This window comes from Colias croceus, chromosome 13 (assembly GCF_905220415.1).
Source record: "Colias croceus chromosome 13, ilColCroc2.1".
NCBI lineage: Eukaryota > Metazoa > Arthropoda > Insecta > Lepidoptera > Pieridae > Colias > Colias croceus.
This window is the reverse complement of record NC_059549.1, coordinates 269,988-296,143: the sequence shown is the minus strand read 5'-3', so window position 1 is coordinate 296,143 and position 26,156 is coordinate 269,988. Positions and strand designations below refer to the sequence as shown.

Genomic DNA, 26,156 nt, shown 5'->3' with positions numbered 1-26,156 from the left:
AAAATAATGCTCAGTACGACGTATGTAGGTATTTTCTGCAGCTTCTGTTAATAACAGGTAAATGTATGTTGGTTCGATATAAAAATCTATTTTAAGTATATGTTTATTTTCAAGTCCAAAGTCATCATATTAATACTGTGCCTCCAGTGAATAAGGGAATAACTCAAAAACAGCACTTTTCAGGAGAGACAAAAAACTATATATCAACACTAAATCTTTATAACTTCAAATTTTTAAGCTTGTATGGGTAAGATATGATGTCAGACTTTAGTTTTACATATGAACAGATATTGTAACAACCCCATAAATATACTTTTTTCGTGTTTTTTTGTAGTTGTGGCCTTATGAACGAGTACTTCATGGAATAACTCTATGTATTCACATAATTTTTTTTTTGCTCTTTGCAATATAACGACTTATGCCCTAATGCACTATGTTCATAGTCGCATAACATGACTTATATTATTGCCAGTTTTGGTTTTATAGAAATGATGCGACTTATTATGCTTGAAATTTGTGTACTTTATGACTCAATTGAGGCCTTTTAGTGGAACAACCATGCACGTAGTTTGAAAAACGAATAAAATCAACGGATTTTTTATCGTTATTAGATATAATAAAAACAAAACAACATTTAGGTGTTTATGCATTTAACCCTAGAAGTCCAATCTACGTAAATTTAATGTACACCGCGGCGAAATAACTTTGTCTTTTCTATATTTACCATCGAATCGCTTCGAAATCCAGAAACAACTCATTAGCCGTCGAGACCTAGCAGTACATAGTTGGCTCATCCAGGTAAATTCCGCCATTTTGTAGTAAAGACGATGTTGTACGTCATTTTGACGTATAATTGGGCTTTTCGTAACTTTTACGATTGTTTAAAAAAATTATTTTGTGTTGATTTATTTGAATATTTTTTTTCCAAGTCACGTCTTACATGATATAGTATTATATACTATATATTGAGTATAAAATAGGATCCAGAAAACTTTAACACTAGGACGAAAAACCTTCAATTTTAGTAAATGACGATTATTGTCCTCCGCTGGATTTGGACTCCAAGCAAGAGGATTGGGTGGCTGAAGATGTTGTCTGGAGAAAAACCGAATATGTCATGGTGGTTATACATTGAGGATACAAGCACTATTAAGAGATAAGAGAAGCTCGAAAACCATATTCCTGTAGGTATGTTCAGTTACCTTACAGGGAAAGTTATAGGTGGTCAGTGGCAATATTTTACGGCATGAGATGGAATTATATCTTATAATATCAAAATAATATAGATAAATAAAGAAAAAACAATGAGCCGCAAAGATTTTATGAAAAAATTAAGCACAGATTTGAAGGTGCCTTGGATGCAAATACGACTTGAAGAGACTCTACGTGACAATATCCAAATTTTTTCAAAATATATGGTACCAGAGTATCCATAATATGTTTACGATAATGCAGGACCAAAATAGTTTCGATATTGCGGATTTTTTTCCTATAAAAAGGCAAATTACAGTGGCTAAAACGCTATATGAGAGAGAACACAATATTCATAATTATTGTCAAGACTGGTTATAATTTTTTTTTTTTCTATGCGTCTATAATTATAGTATTATTGTAGTTAGATTAAATAAATAAAAAAGATTAAAAACTAGTTATTTTTTATAAAACTTACCCAAATATAAGAAGAAAATATAAGTTTAACATTTTTGTTGGCTTTTTTTAGATGATTCAATTATCGTTCTGTGTACTTATATATAAACTAGGAGTATAATATTAGCACTTAATGTGTTAATTAAAACTGTATTTTTAATATCTATTGCAAAAAATAGTTAATTTCCATAGAAATATTATTAGTATCCCAAGTTAACTGATAAATAAAAAAAGATTGAAAAATATTATTAAGCAAAAAGGAATAGTGTCCGTTGTTTCCGTGCAGTATTCAAATGGACCAATAGTAACACGGCATTAATGCAAAACTGTCTCATGTCGTCACTTGAACCAATGACACTAAGAGTTGTTCCTTTATGCTCATGTTAGAAAAATGACACAAATGCGTTTATACTAAAATAGTGTTAGCACGGATGGAACAAAATGAATTAAGTCTTTATTCAAAAAGTATAACTACACATATGTCTTTGTGTTCGTGGGTTATTTTGACTCGAGACGAATAGTTCCTTTGCGATTGCCTAAAATGATGGATAAGGTAACTTATACCGTTTATCACACCCTACTTATACCGTTTGGGTCATTCGAAAAACTGGGTTAGGATGCAGCTAGAGATATGACCTTTTGATATGTTGTGTATTTTGACGAGCTGAATCCAATGGTGCAATAAAAACCAAAGGGAATAACTCGTCTTACTCCCTTATTCACTGGAGGCACAGAATAATTGATATCATTGACCTGCATGTTTTAGGTACAAATATAATAATGTATTGGTACCCACGTAGGTACCTAATCTTGCACCCAAAATGCAACTCGCTTCTTTAAGTATGTGTAAATAGTGAATGCTGCTGTTTTTCTCGAATTGGCGTGGCTAAGTTTATTAGGTTAGGGTTATTATTTCATCTATACTTAATATTATAAAGCTGAATAGTTTGTTTGTTTGAACGCGCTAATCTCAGGAACTACTGGTCCGATTTGAAAAATTATTTCGGTTTTAGATAGCCCATTTATCGAGGAAGGCTATAATATATCATCACGCTAAGACCAATAGGAGTGTTGCACTGCGAGTAATACCGGAGGGCACAGCTAGTTATATTATATAAGTTTACAAAATTTATCAAAAATAATATGGAAAATCATGGATCATTTTACAAAATTGAAAAGTTACTAATACGAACACACATTTTCGGCTTGAAAACATAATAGTCAACAATATATCACAAATTCATTATAATACAATTAATCAAAGTGCCCTTTTATCATAATCCATCGCATCAACCGTGAAATTTATTTATTTTATCACGATTTGTGGAATTCGAAGCAAGCCTAATTATCTACGCAGTATTTTAGTATTATTAACCAACTGAAAACTGTATAGGTACCTACATTATGTTTATGGAAGCTATTAGTAAAAGTATACCTAAGATATATTAATAATAACTAATATTAATTTAAGTATCTATAATTCTGCTTCAATCGAGTAAACCTATGTACTTTTTCCATAAGGTACCTACAGTTCTTTAGTAATAATATGTCCTGTTATTTTACGATGTCAAATAGTCTCATCATATTATTTATTATTATCATCATCAGGCATATGATGCCCATACAGGTCCCGTCTCATTGCAAGGACTCTGGCCAAGTGCGCGTTGTCAGATTTCCCATGTCGTCGAACTTTTCATTCTTGGACGTGCGCGTCCCGATATTTTCCTTTACCATTTCGAGCACAGCAAAATTAAAAAAATCAATTTATTCAATAGCAGGTACCTACGGATTGTTAATTATTTACCTATTTTCTCAAAACTAAAGTGAAGTTAGATCATCGATAATAATAAATTATTTTTGGTGGCTTATAAGCTTATGATGACAATATTTGCTAGTTGGGTATGTTTGAATTGTTTCATTTCGATAGCACGAACAATATTTATTAGTTACCCGTGTTTTATAACGTATACATACATTATAAAGTGAGGTATTATAGCACAAAAAAAACTAATATAAATTTTGTATGCGAAATACTGTTTATTTTGAATTTACAAGTGTAACCGTGCATAACACCCAGCTAGACACCTAACCTTTTGCCCCGTATCAGAAGCACGTTACCCACACACCACAACACATAAAAAAGAAAAAAAAACATCAAATTATGCTAATCCTTACACTCAACACGTGACAATTTTCTCATCGAGTCTAATTATCGGATGTTTGAGCAATCTCGAGTATAGCCTAGCGTCTAAACCGCTATCGGGGCAGACGTGAGGCGGCAGTCGCGCGCGCTATGTGTCCACTGTAGGGTTGAATTTGCGTACAAAATGTCTAAAAAGGACGTGTTGAATTTGGACTCGATTCTGCTTGAGCTGGGCCAGTTCGGCTGGTACCAGATACGGAATTACTGCTTCATTTTGATACCGATCGCGTTTAGTGCAGTGTACAGCAGTCAGTACATTTTTGCAGCGGGAAACTTGGAGTACAGGTAGGATTTTAATGTATTGTTTGTGTTTGTGGGTATTTTTGTGTGTTTGTAACTCTTTGATGTAATGTGAAGGAATATTTAAGTATGTATAGAATTGTAGTTTATTACGATGATGATAAAATATAAGTTCAGTTAATCAACCTAAACAATATTTTTTTAATACTGCGTTATCAAATTATTTATTTGACAAATTTTGTTAATTTTTCATGAATAGGCTTAATTTTTATATTTATTTATAATATTAAATATTAATCGGACAATAACATATTCTTCTATTTTTGTGCGGATTTTTTTTTTGCGGGAAAAAACTTATGATTATTCAAAGAGTATAAGTACTTAGTTAGAAATGGAAAATATAACATAAATTAATTCGTATTTAATTTACAGATATTTAATAATATCTGTAAATTAAATCCGTAATCGGATTTAATATAAATAATGCCCAAAATGAAAGAGCAATATGATAACATCGATTAAATTTATCAACAATGGACGATGTGAATAATCATCGATAATACGATGTAATTATTCCGATTGTAGTTTGCTATCAGTTCAATATTACCATTTATAAAATTAGCCAAATTGTATCGATATACAAACGGGCAATAGTTAAATATAAATTCTAAATAAAGGTTTGTTTGCAAGGGGCCGCTGATAATTATGCCTAATACATAGTAAGTAAATAAAATAAATTAATAGTACTAGGTACCACCAGCAATTTTGTAGATTGGCTGAGAATTGAGCGAGTAAGCCTTAAATCTATACTAATATTATAAAGCTGAAGAGTTTGTTTGTTTGAACGCGCTTATCTTGGGAACTACTGGTCTGATTTGAAAAATTATTTCGCTATTGGATAGCCCATTTATCGAGGAAGGTTATAGGCTATATATCATCACCCTAAGACCAACAAGAGCGGTGCTATGCGGGTAAAACTGCGATGCACAGATAGTTTTAAATTTTAATAATACAATAGGAATTGATATTATTTAAGCGTGTACCAATTATTGCATTGTTGCAAAATTTCGGGTATTATAATTATTAAGGTATTTATTCAGTCTGTATTTTTGTAAATAATAATTTGTAGGAAATAATAACATTTCATTTATGTAATTATTTCTTTTTAGAATTTTACAATATAAATCGTATTTTTTGGAAGCGTATTTATATTTGAAAAATATATATGGGTCTGTCCAAGTGTTAGATAGCCCATTTATCGAGGAAGGCTATGGGCTGTAGGCTGTAGGTATATCATCACGTTAAGACCAACAGAAACCGCGGGGCACAATTTATATAAACTAAAATTGAATCATACGAGAAGTAAAAACTTTTTTTTTAGTTTGAAAATTGTACTTTTTATCTTACGAAGATGTTATTTATAATTTTCAATTATCAATAATATATTGATATGATGAAATTATCTAAATTATTGCAAAAATGTAATCATCGGTTTTGAATTGATTTGAGGAAATTTTACCTAAAATTGTGTGAGTAAAATTTCGTGTTTATTTATGACTAGCGGTCCGCCCCGGCTTCGCCTGTGGTACATATTTACGCTTTCTCTACATAAGAACCGTCCTTGTACTTCCACAAACATAAAAAAAAGAATTATCGAAATCGGTTCAGCCGTTCACACGTGATGCCGTGACAACGCGAAACGGGTTTCATTTTTATATATTAGGTACTAGCTTACCGCCCACGGCTTCGCCCGCTTTGTCTGAAACCTAATAAATTACATATATACAAAAACCTTCCTCTTAAATCACTCTATCTATAAAAAAACTGCATCAAAATCCGTTGCGTAGTTTTAACAAAGGGACATAGAGAAAGCGACTTTGTTTTATACTATGTAGTAGTGATGCGATGTAGTGATTTACACGTAGAATATATTTTCGAATATTTGGGTAGTATCAGTGAGATATAATGTTTATATTTTTTTAAGATTCGATAGTTACACTGATTACCTATTATCACACAAGACTAGCATCAACAAGATTTTTCTTTCCAAGTAGACTAGCATTCCGCCCGCGGCTTCGCCCGCGTTTTCAAAAAAAAAGCCCGCATAGTTCCCGTCTCCGTGGGATTTCCGGGATAAAACCTATCCTATGTGTTAATCCAAGTTACCCTCTATATGTGTGCTAAATTTCATTGAAATTCCTTCAGTAGAATTTACGTGAAAGAATAACAAACACACACACACACAACCTCACAAACTTTCGCATTTATAATACTTATTAGTAGGATTTAATAATCTAATAATTATTTATAAAATATTTGATTTACATATTTTCTGATAAAAAAAATGTGTGCGTGTACATACGTAAGAAGTGAAACTTCTTTATGACCTTATTTATCAAAAAATAATTTACTATATTATGCAACTTTACAGAAATACGTCGAATCACGCGTGATAGGGATAAGAAAAAGATGGCGCGTAACGGAAAAATGTCACACTAAATTTTTTTCCAACCCCGTTATAGAAGTTTCACTTCAAAAATCTCTTAGGAGCCTGTTTAATTGTTTTTTGTTCAATAAAAGTCAAAGATTTAGGTAACAATTCGTTTCATTCTTATGTCTATATAATTGATTGTTTACACTACCGTCGCGCTATTCCCAGGTTTTTTACATTCATTAAAAATTAATTGATGAGGAACTTCATTCATCGATGTTGCAGTTGACTGAGCGTGAAATCTGTTCCATTTGAATAAATTATTTCACATTAGGTAAGTAATTATACTTTATCCGACTTCACCAGAAGGAGGGTTATGTTTTTAAAGTTCCTGGGTATGGATGGAGATTAAATATACATAAGTTTGTATGATACATAGATAACTATACGTATTTATTTATGTATCAACTATACTAAGAGTGTACCTATGTATCTCTTTGTAGATAAAGATATGTATTTTATAATAGGTACCTAAGGGCAAATTTATAATACCGAGGTATTGAAAAGAATAATATGTAAGTTTGACTGTCCTTATTGGTTCCTGCTCTCCGATTCCCAGACTCTGTAGACTTTACAACAAATATTCTAAAGATATTGATATATTTTCCCTTAGTCTAAGTAAATTTAAGATTCTGGTTCATCAAAAAACATATTAGATTTGTTTTTTTTTTGTAAAACATATTAGATTTTTTTGTATTGTATTTAAATGTATTAGTAGTTTTTTTTATGTATAAAGTTGTTTTAACTTTCAATGTCTAAATTTCATTCGTGAATGTGGTGTTTACCTATCTAAAATTGTACACTTAGCTTTAAGTTTAATTTTATGTATATTTGTCAATTTGTGTAACAATTTCTGGTAAACCTTAATAAATAAATAAATAAATAAATAAGTAGATTGACTTTTCTTTACTTATCTATGAAAATAAAGGATTTCAGATTAAAAAACGTAAACAGAGAGAAAAACTAACAAACTAATCACTAATTTATTTAAATTACCATTGCTATATAGATTTTATTGCTTATTTCAGTAACCAGTAAATAATATATTTACGATCGTATATTGATTTTAGTGTAATTTTTTTATTAGAGCATAATATTATTAAATATTATATTGCACCTCGTAGTACAATGCTACGGTGAATATTTCAGTCAACACATACGTATTTACATCGGGGCTCGGAGGACTTACAAAATCACTAATTTTACTTGTGTCGATACAACTAATACCATAAGTACTATATTAAATAACAATGACGCCACGCGAAATTGGTTGTTATTCACGTGGAAAAATAAGCGATAATCCCACCACGATCTAATGAAGTTTGGACATTATTAGGTATTTAATTTATGGCGGTATTAGTACTGATGATATACATGTCAGTATGGTGATTACATCGAAGTAGATGGACCAACGATATTGGACATGTTATCGACAGGATTATGTAGATTATGTATACGTAATTATTTATTAAACACGCTACTGTAGAACGTGTTGATAGTAGTATAGTAGGGGAGTAATGATTGATAATATGTAGTTCGTCTACAAATCTATACTATCTAATATCTATACTAATATTATAAAGCTGAAGAGTTTGTTTGTTTGTTTGTTTGAACGCGCTAATCTCAGGAACTGCTGATCCGATTTGAAAAATTCTTTCGGTATTAGATAGCCCATTTATCGAGGTACGACCATCAGGAGTGGAGCCACGGGGATGAAACCGCGGGGAGCAGCTAGTATTGTATAATCTGATTGGAATGGCGCAATCAAGAGAGGTTTATTTTTTCTAAATGTTTGGTTTAAATATAATTAGGAAAGATCGTTTGAACGAGCTTATGACTGAGGTAGTAAAATATATATAAATTTATATTATTTAAATTCGATTGCTCAGGCGGGTCACGAGTGGCTGAGTTGGTTAGGCATCCGCCCCGGAATGGCGCGAAGGATGCGGGTTCAAGTCCCGCCTCGTGATCGAATTTTTTCTATCCTTTATAAATTTATATTTATAAAGCATTTGAATGCCATAAAAACCAAAAAATATAAATTCGTAGTAAAATATTCCAAAATATTTTACATTAGAATATTCATAAGAAGTTGTGAAAATGATCTATTGTAATTTGTTATCATTCCTTTGTCGGGTTTAAGAAATCCTATGGAGACTCTACAGTAACCCTCATTTATACCTAAATAACTTTATTTATACCTAACTACCGCCCGCGGCTTCGCCCACTTTGTCTAAAACCTAATAGGTAAATTATATACTAATCCTTCCTCTTGAATCACTCTATCTACTAAAAAATGGATGAAACCACCTTACCACGCATACCAACTGTGTAGGTACTTGCTATACAATGTGGTACTACAAGTGTTCTACGCAGTTGCTTCATCTCCTATTAAATCTAAGACCGAAAATTTGTCGCAAGTAACTACTTATTATTACAATTGTAAATGGACCTTATTACTTGCAACGACTACTTGCACGGGAATCCTAAGTGGCTTTTGAATGGAGATAAATAAGTCAATCAGAGCAACTAGCTCGCCCTTGGCACAGAAGCTGTTTCCTTCAGACGTGATATGAATACTTTAATGATGGTTATCCTTTTTGCTAATATGGATGGAGTAGTTTTTGGATGTCTGTGCGTCACTCCTAATTTATTTATGCTTCCGGTTCCTATTTATTGTTTAAATACACAATTGTGCCGATGCAAGGAAATTAAAAGATTCCTTAAAATTATCTTTTTTCGGTGCTTGTCATACCTAGTTAATACTTTTATGTTTTTGCAACCCTGAAGCGACCACACAATTGAACTTTTGGCAAAAAATTCCATGTATTATAAACTATAATCTTACTCTATTTACATTTTATGCCATCTCAAAAGTTTTTAAGCTATTGCATAGCTTCTATCTCGGGCCTTGAGCGCGGGGACCGAATCGAGAAATTCCGTAACGAAAAACCTCACGCTCCCCACTCCGACGGGCGGCGGTGTGGCTTGAAGGCATGCTATGCAATAAATTTACCGGGGCAGTCCCCGAGTGCCACACGTCATTTTATTTTTAAAACATAATCTATGAGCCTTTTTCAAAGATATCTTTCAATTTTTATCTTACAACGTATATATTTGTTTATTACAGATGTAGGGTACCGGTATGCGAGTCGTCCCCCCCAAAGTTCGACACAAACGGGTGGGGGGGCTTTGCGCTCCCCGACGGCGGGGGTCGATGCGAGCGGTACGTCACCGTGGGGGGCAGCTGCACCCCCGACGCTTTTCACCCCACGGACACCGAACGGTGTGATAGCTGGATATATGAACATAATAACACTATTGTTGCTACTGTGAGTTGAATTTTAGTTCAAATATTTATTAGGTAATTGAAGTAACAGATTCATTGGTAGAAGAAAGCTAGGTTATTTAAAAGTTCTGACAAAAAGTTAAGTTCAAAAACCTTCCATTAAGTAATTATTTTATCTTGTGAATTAATTATGTATTATGATAAAAATATTGTTCTGTATCGTGATGTTAAATGCGTCGATAATTAATATGGAACAATTTTATTTTTGACATTTTAAAACTTTGTTGCTAAATTGATATTTGCTCTGTTAACTTCTTCATCAGCATCTAGAGAATGAAAGCGATGTTATAATAGTACGAGAGCTAGCAACGTTTGAAAAAAGTCATTTTAGTATAGTTGGGTTTTTGATATACTGTTTCTCTTGCTATTTCGGTTAGAGTCCGGGCTGTCTGGCTGGCCGCAGTGGTTGCGTTTATTAGTGCGCATCTTATCTGCACAGGAAAATATCCTTAATTTAAAGTCATTTTTTAACGCGTAATTTTTAATCTTTTGCCTTTAGATAGATCCATCAGACATAATTTTTTTATTGCAAGACGTTTTTTTCGTTGTAAAATAGGTGCCATACGCAATTTTTATTTCAAAATAACTAAAATGTCATCGAAATAAGTGAAATTACATCAACATGAGTCCGCTTAAAAGGTAAGTAATAACTTTATTATTTATATTATATTATCCTTTTTTAATACTTATATTGAATAATTAGTAAACTATGTAATATTTTTAATAGATGGTTTCATATTTATTACACTTTTGGGTATAAATATGAATTTGATGATATTTGTATTTTATAGTGTTTGATTTTACGCGAGTATTATACATTTTGAAATTAAAGACTTGAGAAAATAATACAAAGAATAAATCGCGTTTAAAATCCGTTAAAAAGTCTTTAATTTCTTGATGATATTTGGTTTTTATCAAGTTTACATTAACGTCCTATTTGAGGTTCGTTGGGAAAAAGGAGGCGATATGGTAGATTGTTGCAAAAAAACTGTAAATAGTAAAATGAATATTATATATAGTATAAGTAACACAGTGATTACTTATCCTTCACTGGGACTCATGTTGATGGAATTTCACTTATTTCGATGATATTTTAATTATTTTGAAATAAAAATTGCGTCTGGCACCTATTTAACAACGAAAAAAACGTCTTGCAATAAAAAATGTATGTCTAATGGATCTATCTAAAGGCAAACGATTAAAAATTACGCGTTAAAAAATGACTTTAAATTAAGGATATTTTCCTGTGCAGATAAGATGCGCACTAATAAACGCAACCACTGCGGCCAGCCAGACAGCCCGGACTGTAACCGAAATAGCAAGAGGAACAGCATATCAAAGAACCAACTATACTAAAATGCTCACTTGTCAACGTTGCTACCTCCTAGAATATAAGTATCACTGATCGAATCAATCAGTTTTAAATTGTTGAATAAGAGCTTTTATTTGCTATTCTATGCTTTCAGTTCGACCTGGCCTGCGAGGAGTGGAAGCGCACTCTGGTAGGCACGATCCACAGCGCTGGTATCTTCTTCGCGCTGCCTCTCACTGCCTACATATCTGATAGGTTTGTGTCAATTATCCGATTTTACTTTAAATAAAAATATTTTTAATGACTTATTTGATTTTACTATAGAATTCTCAATGTGGACACCTTACGGAATTTTATACTTACAAATTTTCAAGTGTTAGGTAATTTACTTCTTTTCGATTTGGCTGAAGTAATCTTTATTTGTCCATTGCATTTATAAGAAACTTCATATTCATAATCAGGATACATATTTCCCAAAGGTTGGTTAGTAGACCTCATTCAAGCAATATACAATTATTTTTTTTCTTGCAATGACCATATCATTCCTTCTTGTAGAATCTAGTTGAGGTAAGCTATAAATGTCTCAACACTTGCTTTAATTGTTTCCGTTGAAAAACGTCTGTTTTCGAAAAAAAGAGTAACTACCGTAGAACTTATAAAAACTTTGTATGATGCCCTTTAAATAATAAGAAGTTAAATATAATATCTTCGTAAGTCTCTTATTGATCATTTTTACTAGTTTCATTAAATTTTCCATGTCATCATTATCCTCAACCCATATTTTTACCAGCAGCTATGTAGCTGCTGGTAAAAATAGAAGATCTATGTAGATTTTCTATTAGCGATACTATTCCTCAATTCAATACTGTCTGACCTAAATTCAATATTTTGTCAACAAATATTTTTCAATATTTCAGTTTCGGGCGTCGCGTCGCCTTCATCCTAACGGCGGTTGCTCCAGCCATCATGGGGGTCATCCGCTCCTTCTCTACGTCCTACGTCATGTATATCATCTTCGAGCTGCTTGAAGCGATTGTGGGCTCCGGTGTCTACAGCTCTGGTTTTATTCTAGGTAATAAACTGCTTGATACCTGTTTTACTGACTAGTGATTTTTGTTGCTTAACTTGTAAGACCAATTTTGTTAGTATAAATTTAACTTAGTTATTACATGAAATTAAACAATCTGTTAACGTTTTTTCAGCGTTGGAAATGGTCGGCATAAATCGCAGGGTGCTTGGTGGTAACATTATATCCTGCACGTTCGCTCTCGGTCAGGCGCTCGTGGCGCTGGTCGCGTGGGCAGTTCCCGAGTGGAGGACGCTAACCAGGATCATTTACGCACCTTCATTCATTTTTATACTATACTGCTTCGTAATAGAAGAGAGTGTTCGGTGGCTGCTCAGCAAGGGCAGGCAGAAGGAAGCGGCAAAGATCATTTTCAAAGCTGCAGAAATAAACAAGAGAAAGTTGTCGCCGGAGACCATCAAACAATTAACGGACGAGACAACACAATTGGAAGACACGTCTGTGGAGCAGAATAAAGAATCTCTCGTGTTGCAAGTGTTGAGATCGCGAGTGTTAATATCCAGACTATTTATATGTGCATTTTGGTGGATCACTGTGACGTTTATTTACTACGGGCTGTCTATAAACTCAGTGTCTCTCGGTGGTAATAGCTACGTGAACTATATTCTTACCGCGTTAGTGGAAATACCTGGATACTGTTTAAGCGTGTTAACGTTGGACCGCTTCGGACGCAAAGCATCCATTATGACTTCATTCTTTGTGTGCGGTTTATCACTCTTTGGTTTACCCTTCATTCCCACACGTAAGTTATATTTACCTTGTATCGTACAGTTGTAACATGTAGGTATATCTTAAATTTTTATCTGCATTTCATTGAAATTAGTACAAAGTCATCATGTAATCTCATAATGAATTAACATAGTATCGGATTAATTGGTATTATGCGAATTTGGATGCATACCTTAGATTAATTATTATAGTCATGTACTAAGGTAGCTGAAACACGAAAATTAGCCTTTAGAAGTAGATTAGTCGGTAGTCATATGCAGTTATGTAGACCTTAGCGTAACTTTTCAGATTTGCAGTGGCTGCAAACGTGTTTGAACTTGCTGGGCAAGTTATCTATCAGTATGGCATTCAGTAGCATCTACATTTACACCTCAGAGCTATACCCCACGTCCGTTCGTCACTCGCTGGTAGCTCTGTGTTCCATGGCCGGGAGAATCGGTCAAGTGATTGCACCGCAGACTCCTCTATTGGTTTGTATTTGTTTTATTATGAAATTTTCAACATCGGCTACTTTAATATCGAAGTAATTTTGAAGATTATCTTTCGACTTTCTGAAATTATTATAGGCTAAGTAGCTTTAAACATCATTGGCGATGCCATTTTAAGATTTATTCAGGATTCATTTAGAAACAAATATTGTATATTACCTGATCTTCTATTTTATAAAGAACATACATAATACACCTATTGTCGTCGTCATTACGTCATAACGTCATCAAGATATGCCATTTACACAAATCGTAAATCTGCAAAAACAACCATCTATAACAATCCCTAGACAAGCATTAACAAATAACACCTCCAGGCACTATGACAACTTGTCTCACGATGGTCGGCAAGTGCTCCATCAGTATGGTGTTCGCGTCCATCTACATTTACACAATCGAGCTGTTCCCAACGCAAGCAAGACATTCTATGATGAGCGTGTGTTCTGCAATCGGTCGCCTTGGTTCGACCTGTGCGCCTCTCACTCCACTACTGGTTTGACGCGTGTATTCACATTGTCATGTAGATTTTTGGGTGTTTGTAGAGGTTTGGTAGTAAGTGCATATGATATTGAATGTAGTTCTCTGTAGTTTTCAAGCTTGGAAGTTTGGGAAATGTTGATTTGTATTTTAAAGTGTTTTACAGAAGTGTAGGTTTGACCATATCTGGATAATTTTGTTGTTGTTATGTTTTGTTTTTAGTTATTTAGTAATAGGCGCAGTTATCGTGCATTTCGTAATAATATCTCATATATTAATCTTTTAGTAACTGTAGCTTCAGTTCGCTATAATATGTCTTATAAGATAAAGTATTAATTATCTTGCATTTTTGCGTATTTAGCTTTCGTTATCGTAGCAATCATTTTATTATAAGCACGTGCCAAGTAGTAAATCTTATTTGATAGAAATATTAAACTAATTATCTTTTAATCTGGTAGATTTAAATTCAGTTTGATTAATTTATGACCCGTAAAGGTTTTAGGTTAATCGATTATATTGCTAGTTCTAGCTAATTCTATAGTCTATAAATCTAAATTGCCTAGTTTATCCCAATATAATATATTATGAGGTATATCTACAACTTAGGAAAACAAGTCAATAACTGCGTTAAAAACAACCGACTTCAAACTTGCACTTGCAACATACAAATACAGACAAAAATGCTCATAAAATAAAAACTACTGGGCCTATCCGAATAAAATTTTTATGGGACCAATTCGACATCGACATCCCGCATCGAACAAAAAAAGAATCACGTAAATCGGTTCAGAAACCTCGGAGTAATCGGTGTACATACATTAAAAAAAAAAAAACATACCGGCCGAATTGATAACCTCCTCCTTTTTTTTGAAGTCGGTTAAAAATAATAGTCATCTCATAATTATGTAATTTGTATAATAAGTGAAATCAGTAGGTAAATAAATACTACTTTTACCACGACAATAAGAGGATAAACTGCGAAATGGGGAGTAGAAAATGATAGATCGTATTTGTACACGCTGCGTCATGATAATCTGAATTATGAGCGAAAATACTATGTGCTGTTACTTAATTTGTTCCATTTCCTTTCAGATGGCGTACATGGAGTCTCTGCCGTATCTCTTATTTGGTATAATGGCGGCAATCGCTGGTCTCCTCATGCTGCTCACACCGGAGACGCTGCACATCCAACTACCAGATACAGTGAAGCAGGCTGAAGGGATTGCTGTTGCGCCAAGATCTAAGAAAACTACTGACATTATAGTGGATTAGTGATAGTTTGGGTTTATAGCTAAATATAGTGCTTATGCTAAGCTGGACTTGTATAAATATTGCCTTTTGGCAAAGCTGTAGAAAGTGGTCAGGTCAAATATTTTCTGTGACTTTAGCTCATAGGAAAATATCGTAATATGGAATATGAAGTTTTCGGTGTTAATGAAGTAGGATATGAGTCTACTTCGTGCCTATGTGAGAATGTATGAAAGAAAGATTTTGCTGCGCCAAAAAAGAAGAAGAAAGTTTTAAAACAAACTGGATATGAAAAACTGGCGCTGAAACGTTAAATAAATGCTTGAAATATATAACAGGCTACTATATAATTCGGGCTACGTTGGGGTAAAACTGAAAAACAAAATATCCTGTCAGAAATGGCCTTGGAAAAGTAAATCTTGAGATTAACAATGTATCATATTATCAATGCGTGTTCGATCATGGCAATTTCTTGTAAACATGGTTCCCTAAATAATTTGAAAGTAGATTTACCATAGCTTTAGTTAGGTATAATATGAATTATGAAGAAAACCCATGCACACGACCTCGCAAGACCTTACTTTATGAATTAGTGCATAACTAGATACATAATAGGCATGACGAAAGATTTTGAAATCCTCTTCCATAATGTGTGTATACGTTTACTATACAAGAAAAACCCTATATTTCGGTAATATACTTAAATTTAACGGAGATAAAAGCCATTTTTCAAAAAATATTTATTAACTGTGCCAAAACAGCTCGCAGGTGTCATGGCGTAGACGTGACGTCACGATTTAGTAAATACGTAATTATTTGTACGCATTGCGAAGAAAATTAAAAAAATATTTATTTAATATGTGTTATAGAAACGAATTTCAAAGTTTATATGTGGTGTGCAGTATTGCAGTGTGAATCCACATAAAAATAATTCTCAAAAATGTGTTAGTAATTATTTCAAGCGAGAAAATAATAAGAAATGATTGTAAAAGTTGGCGCGAAGAACCCCGAAACCACGTATTCGTGAATTCGCAATTATATTTCTGTTCTGAGTCGATAAAGCATACGTGAAACAATAGAAAATAAATAAAAATGCGTATTCTCAACATATTCTTAACAACAAAATACATCTGACGTGAGTTGTTTACTTAAGCGTGACGTCACGCGTGTTTTAGTCAAAATGGCCAACTGCAGAATTTCAATGTTTTATTTTATTGATAATCTCATTAATCTTAATGTTTTTAAGATTTTTAAGTCACTATACTTAATTAATTTACTATATATTTTCCCTTAAAAACACTAATACGATAATTTATGGATACTGTCGTCATGCCTATTGTAATTAAGAACATATTGTTTATTTTAGCGTTTAGTTATTGTAGAATATTTAACGCATTTAAATACAATAATTGTATCAACACTAAACACATTGTTTTGTATTATTTATGTAAAACTTACGCAGTTTTTCGTTTGCTTAAGAGAAAGATCAAAATTCAGAACTCTCGTTTCTTGAAGATATTTATTAAAGGGTAATAAAGTCTAGTTAGGGCATGCACCATGCTCAAGATTAAGACAATAAATGTTGGCCAAGAGGGCATCATCATTCGTCAAGAATGAGTTGTGAACAAACTCCTGATAGCTAGATGTGATTAATGTTTATACAGGGTGTCCCACCATCGGTATTCTAAGCTCAATGGAGGTTATAGTTTTGTATACGTTGAGTACGTAAACATTTTTTTGGCGTAATTTTGTTGTGTAAGTGTTTCTTACGTGATCAGTGTATGCAAGACTACAAGTCTCTTCGCGCTTAGTATACCGATAGTGGGACACCCTGTATATGTATTGCCACTTAGAGAGAGAGAGAGAGAATAATTAATTAAATTACTGATGTAAGTAAATGGATGCCTAATGATTCAATGCGTTCCGAATAAGCAAAGAAATCAGCTTAAAAAGTACCTTGAATAATTCTGAAGAAAGTCCAGTAACATTTGGACATGTCCCATCTATGGATCATGGATATGTTCAATTATATGTAAATATTGTTTCAAATTAATATATTTTAATTTAAATCCTTCTCAAATTGAGAAAACCATGTCACTATTTAGTAATTGTAGATTTTAATGTCAATAATTGTTATTTAATGTATCTATTATGACGCATGGATAATGTTAAGATAATAAATATGATTGTTATAAGAGTTTCTTGTTTTATTTCTGTGAATAATACAATTTATAATCGGAAATGTATAGCAAATTACTTATTACACTGATCTACTGTATAAAGCAGAAATACGTTCAGGGCTCTGAACCTCATTAGGGAGAGAGGAAACCCTTATAGGATCACTTCGTTGTCAGTCGTCAGTCTGTCTGTCCTTCAAGACCATTATTTTCAGGAATTCTTGGAGGTATCAAGCTGAAATTTATAGTTATTGAATATTCAAATATATGCTCCCTTAAAGCTGTGAAAAAATAAAACTAATAAAGTAACTCAATCAAAAGATACAGGCGTAGGTATATGTTGCCAATTTTCTCAATATTCGACATTCGTGGGGGAATCAAAACTAACAGGGTACTTCCTGTGAACGTATTCTAGTATCTTGAAATTATGGTATGAAGCATCGACTTATAGCACAGATAAAAGAAAAACTTAGAAAAATATAAATTTTCAGTAACATAATATAAAAACAGGATTTTACACAACCATCTACTTTTATCAGAGCAAATTTTCGCCTCGGTGTTTTCATGTAAATTTTTCTGTACACTGCTGCTATCTGAATCTACATAAATAATATTATGAGGATTCCAAAGTACTTATTAAGGAAGACTAGTTAAAACAAAAATATTAACAAGAAACATATTTATGTCTTAAATTGTTCAGATAAAGTGCTCTTATATTTTACTATCAAACAAATTCGGTCAGAAGAGGATTATTAACATAAACAAATTGCACTCGTAAATACATTAACATCAACTTAAAAGGTCACAATTACATTCATCATATTAAGTGTTTTGTCCGTGACTACACTTATATTACCGACAGTAGCGAGGGGATCTTCAAGTGCAATTAACACCTTGTTATAATCACAAGTATGTACAAGATAAGGTATCATTTTTATTGTCCTGCTTAACGGTTTATGAAACTCTGTTGTAAATCCTTACAGAAATATTCGCGTCTTAACTAAATAGTTAATAAATAAAAAGTTTATTGCGTGTTATTTTCGGAATAATTAGAATTTTCAGGTTATTAAGCTCTGTCTTCAGTGATAAATTGTAGTGAGATAAGAATAGATTTGATATTTTTTACCAATTTCTCACCGTTCATCTTTATCTGCCATAAACATCAGTCTTCGAAGAATCATCTATGCTAATACCTGTGCTAATACTAATATTATAAAGCTGAAGAGTTTGTTAGTTTTTTGTACCTATGTTTGTTTGTTTGAACGCGCTAATCTCAGGAACTACTGGTCCGATTTAAAAAATTATGTCGGTGTTAGATAGCTCATTTATCAAGGAAGGCACTATATATCATCACGCTACGACCAACAGGAGTGCAGCCACGGGGGTGAAACCGCGCGGAGCAGCTAGTATGTAGATAAAAGGTATTTCATGATTAATTATTTGGGCGAAATAAAACAATAAAATTTTATAACTAAGTAAACGCTACATAATGCTGACATGTTTTTATAAATATAAATTTTTAAATAGCATCACTTTGTGTGATAGCGGTTTAAGCTAATCTACGAATATACTATAGGTAATAGGTAATAATATTATAAAGATGAAGAGTTTGTTTGTTTGTTTGTTTGAACGCGCTAATCTCGGGACCTACTGGTCCGATTCGAAAAATTATTTCGGCGTTAGATAGCCCATTAATCGAAGAAGGCTATAGGCTATATTATATCATCAGGCTAAGACCAACAGGAACGGAGCCAAGCGGGTGATACTGTGCGGCACAGCTAGTCTTTAACAAAAATTTAACTTTATATTTTGATCCAAGTCATTATACGATATGTTACGATATAAGATGAAGGAAAACCCATTTTATAATAACTGTTCCATTATCCAGATTTCGTATTCTCTTTAGACTCATTTTGTTTTGTTAAAATTGGTTCATATTAATATGATTTTGCGTACCAAGCTTCTCCGTTTACAGACACATGAGATTGCTAGAGAATGAAGGAAAATATGCACAAAATAATATGCACGGATTTTTTATCATAATTAACTCGTCGTAGAGTTATGACGTCTGCTTTTTCGATATAGAAAAGTTTAAAAATCTTAGCAAGCCAGGAGTCTTTTTTTTCTCAGTTGAAATACAGGGCAATAGGTATAACGAACTGAATAAATACAATGAAAGGACCCTTACTAGAAAATTTCCGAACTACTTCAGGGAGTAGGTAAGGAATTTCTTATGTAAATAGTAATAGAGTGTTTTCTACAAAACTAACGTCGCACATAGAAGATAACTTAATACTATAACAAATATTGGAAATGATTTGACACAAAATGATACAATGATTATTTAACAGCTAGACACGAACTAGACTAGACTTAGATTCATTGGTAAGTAATTAAACTATAGTTGTTTTTTTATTAATTACACTAGTGACAGTGATAGACTAAAGAAGTATCTTCAGTTCGAATTAAATTTTCAGTTTAAATTAAATTCAATTTGAGAAATTATAGATAACTATTCGTTATTTTAGTACTAGCACAGTCCTGTGCTGCTTCTGCGTAGTCAATCCGCAGATTTCCAATACCCATGCGATTTTTAGGATTAAAACTAAGTATGATATTTCCTTATCAGCTTTTAAACTATCTTTGTACTTAATTTCCTCCAAAACAGTTCGGTGTTTGTGGCATGAAGAAGAGACAGACAGATAGAGTTACTTTCGCACATTATAATAATAAATTATATATTAAGGCAGTAGAGATTTACAATTAAACGGAAGGCATTGATTTATTATCCAGTAGTTATTTTAAAAAATAAATTCAGCATTTACAAGTTTTTTAGGCCAGTAGAATCGTTCTGAATTTTTGGTATGTTGTTTGGATCAGTTAGGGTGATGTAAATCCCAATTTGCAACTTCGAAAAAGTTGTGCTCGCTGCGCACCACGTGATAAACTGCGAAAATTTTGGACTTTTTTCACTTTTTGCTCTAAAAGTCATAAACTATGCGTTTCCGACAAGTATCATTCACTACATAAATTAAGGTTATTAAATTTGCAACATTTTAAGCCTTGACTTTTAGAGCAAAAAGTGAAAAAAGTCCAAAATTTTCGTCGTTTATTATTTGCGTATAATTTTTTTTCCTACTTTCCCAAATTTTGTAATTTTGTTCTTTTTTAAAATTTGTAATAATTTTTAAATTTTGTAATCCTGCAAATGAAAAAGTATTATCCTTTTATGATGTTACTAGCTTCCGCCCGCGACTCCGTCCGCGCGGATGTCGGTCTTCGCGTGGATGGTTTATTTCTCCATTTTGAGTAGGTACCTCTGACAATAAAATCTTATAAATATCTATTGGACCCAATTCCCAAATACGGCTAGGCCTATAATAATACGCAACGTGTGTTCGCGGTTCTACGGAACAACGTCCATGGATAAAACTGAAAAATTAAGATTAATTTTTTTCTACGTATTTTTCCAGGATAAAAAGTATCCTATTTTACGCCCAGGATAATAAGGTATAATTATACCAAGTTTCATCGAAATCGAACCGCTAGTTTTCACGTGATGCCTTCACATACAGACAGACAGACAGACAGACAGACAGACAGACAGACAAAAATTTTTTTAATCACATATTTGGGTTTGGTATCGATCCAGTAACACCCCCTGCTATTTATTTTTTCAATATTTTCAATGTACAGAATTGACCCTTCTACAGATTTATTATATGTATAGATATGCCCACAGTTTCAATTCTTTAAAAATCTATTTCTACCTTCTTTTTGTTTTTCAGATATTGTGAGTGAACTATTTGTCTCACAGACTTTGTTCTATGCTCTAATGAAAGAAAATTAAATGCACTACAACTTTATTATACGACCTTCTCATAGAACGAGCGGTTTTTGCCAATATTTTGCTTCAAACGGGAGCAAAACTAAAAATTTTAATATTTCGGGAAAAATGAACCATCTTCGAATGGCCACAGTTTAGTCGTTATAAGGTTTAGAGAGCTGTAATTAGGCTTAAAATGTTGCAAATTTAATAACCTTAATTTATGTAGTGAATGATACTTGTCGGAAACGCATAGTTTATGACTTTTAGAGCAAAAAGTGAAAAAAGTCCAAAATTTTCGCAGTTTATCACGTGGTGCGCAGCGAGCACAACTTTTTCGAAGTTGCAAATTGGGATTTACATCACCCTAACTGATCCAAACGACATACCAAAAATTCAGAACTACATCGTGCTTTGCGAATTTAATGTTAATTTCCACTGGCCTATTTAATAGATATGTTAATCTGAGTTATTTTGTATGAATTTCCTCAATTCAATTATCGAAACAGTCAGCACGTTGCGTCAATTCTCTCATGGTTTATCACACCAATAATATGTTATTTGGGCATATTATCATCCAGATATCGGTCATAAATTTTATCAAATACAATTGGGGCGGTCATAGAACAATAAAAGAATTAACAGATATTACGGCAATCTCTTTACAGTCGGTGATCGACTTGCTTTGGTTGAAGCAGAGTGGTTAGAAATGTCGGAGTCTAAACGAGAGTCTAAGGCCAATGCGCCTGTGATAGACCTGGACTATATCCTGGTGAACGAGCTTGGCCAGTTCGGATGGTACCAGCTACGGAATATGTGCCTCGTCAGCTTGGCAATAGCGTCCTCTGCGTTCTTCAGCGAATATATCTTCTCGGCTGCTGCTGTTCCACATCGGTAAGTTGATTGGGCATTGTGCAAGGGAGTACATTTATTTGACATCAAGTTACAAGTTACGAGTATAAATATATTAAATTTTGATGTCATTATGACCTATCTACCTTTTAAGATTTTAGGAAAAAGCTTTCAAATAATACTAATAATAACTAAGTATAGTTAAATTGACCGCCTCCTCGGTAAAGTGGTTGACGCGTAAGCGTAGAACTAGAACCGAGGGGTCCTGGGTTCGATTCCCGGTGGAGATGAAGAAAAAAAAATGTCTCGGTCTGGCACAGAAGGCTGGTCCTTAAAGAAAATTGATCAGTGAAACAGATGTATACATAATGCATCTGCCCCTTACCCCACTAGGGGACACGGGACTTCACTATGGTTAACTTAAACTGCTTAAAGATGCCGTATCCCGGAATGCGGAGAAACTTCTAAGAGCGATCTCCTTGAACCGAGCTGGATTTTCAATGCTATCCCCGATGGGAGCAGCTGCGAACGGTATGCATCAAGCAATATGGGCACTGGTAGTCTGAACTACTGTCCTGCAAATCTGTTCAACCAATCACAAACACTAGACTGCGAAGAATTTGTATATGCGAGAGATAATTCTGTTGTTTATGATGTGAGTATCAATTATTTGTTTTGCAATGCCAATTTCTATACAGTAGTAGGTAGGAAGTACAAATTTACTAGTACCTGATAGTAAATATTGTTTCATCTTTTTCATTGCTTATTCAGCATTCGATACGATTTACTATTAAATTTTTACCATAATTTTGTCTTACAAATGTTATGTAATTTTTTTTTAAGTTATATCAATTTAATATTTTTCTAGTTTAACCTTGGTTGTCAAGAATGGTTGCGAGCTCTAGCGGGCACACTCAACAGTGTCGGCACATTGCTAGTACTACCTATAACTGGCTACATCTCGGATCGCTTCGGTCGCCGGGTGGCTCTGGCCATCAGTCTCTTCAACACTGCTCTAATCGGTCTCATCAGAGCCTTCTCTGTTAACTACGTTATGTATTTGGTGCTGCAGATCCTTCAAACCACTTTGGGCGCTGGTATATTCAGCTCGGCTTATATTTTCGGTAAATTTATTTTACATCTTACTAGCTTTCTGCAAGCAGTTTCACCCGTGTTGCTTTTAGAACAAATCAATTATACTAAAAACTTCCTTTTGAACCATCACTCTATCTTTAAAAAAAAAACATCAAAATCTTTTACGTAGTTATAAAGATCTAAGCATTCATATGACGACGAAAACTGACTTTGTTTAATACAATAATTTAGACTACATCTAGAATCTAGATGTATTTCTAAACTGCGATTTCTGTATTCATTAGTATCATTAAATTTCAATAATAGAGAGCTCTATCATTTTAAAATCGTAATTTTATTTTTCAGCTGCAGAACTTGTGGGACCGAAATGGCGTGTGGTGGCCAGTGCGACGTGCTCCTCAATGTTCGCCGTCGGCCAAGTCATCCTCGGTGGAGTGGCCTGGGCCGTCCAGCCGTGGAGACAAATGATCATAGCGTTACACGTGCCTGTGTTCCTCCTCATCTCCTACTACTGGATCCTCTCAGAGAGCGTGAGGTGGCTCCTATCTCAAAACAGATTTGAAGAAGCTAAGCAAAATCTGGAAAACGTAGCGAGGGTGAATAAGAAACAAGTTAGTGAAAAGTCCATGCTGGCTCTGATGAATCCACAAAGGGAAGAACCAAAGGTTAGTTTTGTTAAAGTTTGTGAGTACTTGGAGGTTGATAAAATAGACTGAAATAAATGATAAAAAGCGTTCTACGTAAATGTGCAATAAAATCCCTATACTATACTATCTTTATTTTATATCTATCTTCTTATATATAAAAATGAATCCCAAAATGTGTTGGTAAGCGCATAACTTGAGAACGGCTGAACCGATTTCGATAATTCTTTTTTTATTATATTCCTTGAAGTACGAGGTCTTATGTAGAGAAAACGTAAATATGTACCACGGGCGAAGCCGGGGCGGACCGCTAGTAAATAAATAAATATCTTCATTTATTTAAAGATATATAAATATAGAGACATATCTTTAAATAAATGAAGATAAAGCTATATTTATTTGTAGTTTATCCTTTCTTACTAAAGCACATCTAAAAATATCTAATTTAACATAATCTGTATATTACAGACAGAGCAACGCAGCCTAATAAAGACGATATTCCGATCCCGAGTGCTCCTAAGGCGTGTTTGTACGACTCCCATTTGGTGGATCACAACCACCTTTGTGTACTATGGTCTGTCCATCAACTCCACGAGTCTTTCTGATACGATGCATCTCAACTTTATCCTTACTGCTGCAATCGAAATACCTGGATACTATACCGCTGCGTTTATTCTGAACAAGGCTGGAAGAAAACCAACTCTGAGCGTTGGATTCATATTCTGCGCTTTATGTAATCTTGCCTTCGTTTTCATTCCGACAGGTAATTTATGTATATAAAGAGTTTAAGATAAATGATGTTACAAAAATTGTGCATTTACTAAAAGAACTCATAAATTCTTTGATCTCAATTTATACATGCAAAGCTTAACGATGATGATAAGGATGAAATTTCAAGGTTGTGTTTCATAATTTAAATTATATTTTATTACTCCTGATGATAAAATTGAGCAAATAATCACTGCGTGTAAAAATCGAAACTGTCATGCGCAGGATTATTGTGATAACATTATTTTTAAATATTTAACAATTGTGTATCTATTCGCTGGCAAATACGAGTTCAATTTTCTTTATAGACTTTACTCTTACTACGTCTTAAGAAGTCTTGTTTTTTAACTACATTATTAACTTTACTTAGTGCTTTGTAAAAAGTTTACCCCTGCATAGGTAGTGGGTGCAGAATCAAATCGAATATTCTATTTTTTTTTAAATTTTCGCAATTATATAGAATTTGAATGCTATAAAACTAAATATCAAAATCTTAATATCCTTTCAACAATTTGCCAATCGTTTATCGAACTTCCAGCACTCACCGTGGTCCGCCTGATCGTGTTCCTTGCTGGCAAGTTCTTCATCTCTGTGGTGTTTACCTCCCTGTATCTGTTCACCTCTGAGCTGTACCCGACAGAGTTCCGCCACAGTTTGCTGGGCTTCTCCTCTATGATTGGCAGGATTGGGTCTATTACTGCCCCGTTGACGCCTGTGCTTGTGAGTTTTCACATTTACATTTTTTATTTTTTATTAGCATCAGATACTAGCACATAATAGAGGCTTTTGTGATGAAATATTGTTATTTTAAGATTTTGATTTTGCTTCTCTTATCGATTTTTTCTAGGAAATTCTATAAATTTTGTTGACCTACTAATAGTTGATCACAGAACAACGAATTTCTGTATGAATTGCACAGAAGATAGGTATAGAATTTGGAATTTGAAAAACTATATATATATGTTACCGGAAATTTATGTAATCCGTCATTGTATACAATTCCTAGGAAATGTATATAATTCCTAAAATCGTACGGAAATGTGTGAAATAAATTATTTTATATCTACACATTTCCTAGGAATGGCAAGCTAGAGTGTTCCTGAGCTGTCGATTACAAAATAAATTATTGCACTTGGCTTATTCCACGTTCTTATTACCCAGGCTGACTACTGGAACGGTATTCCATCAACCATGTTCGCGACCATGGGCCTCCTCTCTGGTATCCTGGTACTCACGCAGCCGGAGACCCTCGGCACCAAGTTACCTGATACTTTAGAAGAAGCAGAAGCTCTTGGGAAGCATGTAGACGCTTCTAGCTGATTTAATTACGTAGTTAAAAGTTCTCTCTATAATTTTTTATATTAATGATAATAAGGATATTTATCTAAAGATCTCAATTTATATTTATTTAAACATGTGAAAATTCAAAATATGTAAAATGTATCAATTCGATATGACGAAGAATCGCAAAAATAAATTAAAACGAAAGATTTTAATTTTTTTTTGTCTTTACAAAAATTATT

General features: G+C 33.4%; 2 protein-coding genes across 2 annotated transcripts; both read left to right on the top strand.

Annotated features, from left to right (window-relative positions):
* The first annotated feature begins 3,915 nt into the window (after positions 1–3,915).
* LOC123696867 (organic cation transporter protein-like) lies at positions 3,916–15,878 on the top strand. Its single transcript, XM_045643247.1, has 7 exons — positions 3,916–4,135; positions 9,712–9,913; positions 11,397–11,497; positions 12,160–12,314; positions 12,445–13,071; positions 13,347–13,528; positions 15,116–15,878. The coding sequence occupies exons 1-7, from the start codon at positions 3,975–3,977 to the stop codon at positions 15,293–15,295; spliced, it is 1,608 nt and encodes a 535-aa protein (XP_045499203.1). The 5' UTR covers positions 3,916–3,974; the 3' UTR covers positions 15,296–15,878.
* A 6,085-nt stretch (positions 15,879–21,963) lies between these two features.
* Positions 21,964–26,129, top strand: LOC123696788 (organic cation transporter protein-like). Its single transcript, XM_045643155.1, has 7 exons — positions 21,964–22,168; positions 22,562–22,781; positions 22,995–23,250; positions 23,567–23,886; positions 24,334–24,628; positions 25,172–25,353; positions 25,795–26,129. Exons 1-7 carry the CDS (start codon positions 21,984–21,986, stop codon positions 25,951–25,953), a joined length of 1,617 nt encoding a protein of 538 aa, XP_045499111.1. The 5' UTR covers positions 21,964–21,983; the 3' UTR covers positions 25,954–26,129.
* The last annotated feature ends 27 nt before the right edge of the window (positions 26,130–26,156 follow it).

What these genes read in the sequence shown, in the direction of transcription:
- LOC123696788 (XM_045643155.1), top strand. Translation starts at nt 21,984, where the DNA reads ATGTCGGAGTCTAAACGAGAGTCTAAGGCCAATGCGCCTGTGATAGAC. An exon ending in CAGCTCGGCTTATATTTTCG is followed by an intron (nt 23,251 to 23,566) that starts GTAAATTTATTT and finishes TTTATTTTTCAG; the next exon opens with CTGCAGAACTTGTGGGACCG. An exon ending in CCCCGTTGACGCCTGTGCTT is followed by an intron (nt 25,354 to 25,794) that starts GTGAGTTTTCAC and finishes CTTATTACCCAG; the next exon opens with GCTGACTACTGGAACGGTAT.
- LOC123696867 (XM_045643247.1), top strand. Translation starts at nt 3,975, where the DNA reads ATGTCTAAAAAGGACGTGTTGAATTTGGACTCGATTCTGCTTGAGCTG. An exon ending in ATAACACTATTGTTGCTACT is followed by an intron (nt 9,914 to 11,396) that starts GTGAGTTGAATT and finishes CTATGCTTTCAG; the next exon opens with TTCGACCTGGCCTGCGAGGA. An exon ending in CAGCTCTGGTTTTATTCTAG is followed by an intron (nt 12,315 to 12,444) that starts GTAATAAACTGC and finishes ACGTTTTTTCAG; the next exon opens with CGTTGGAAATGGTCGGCATA.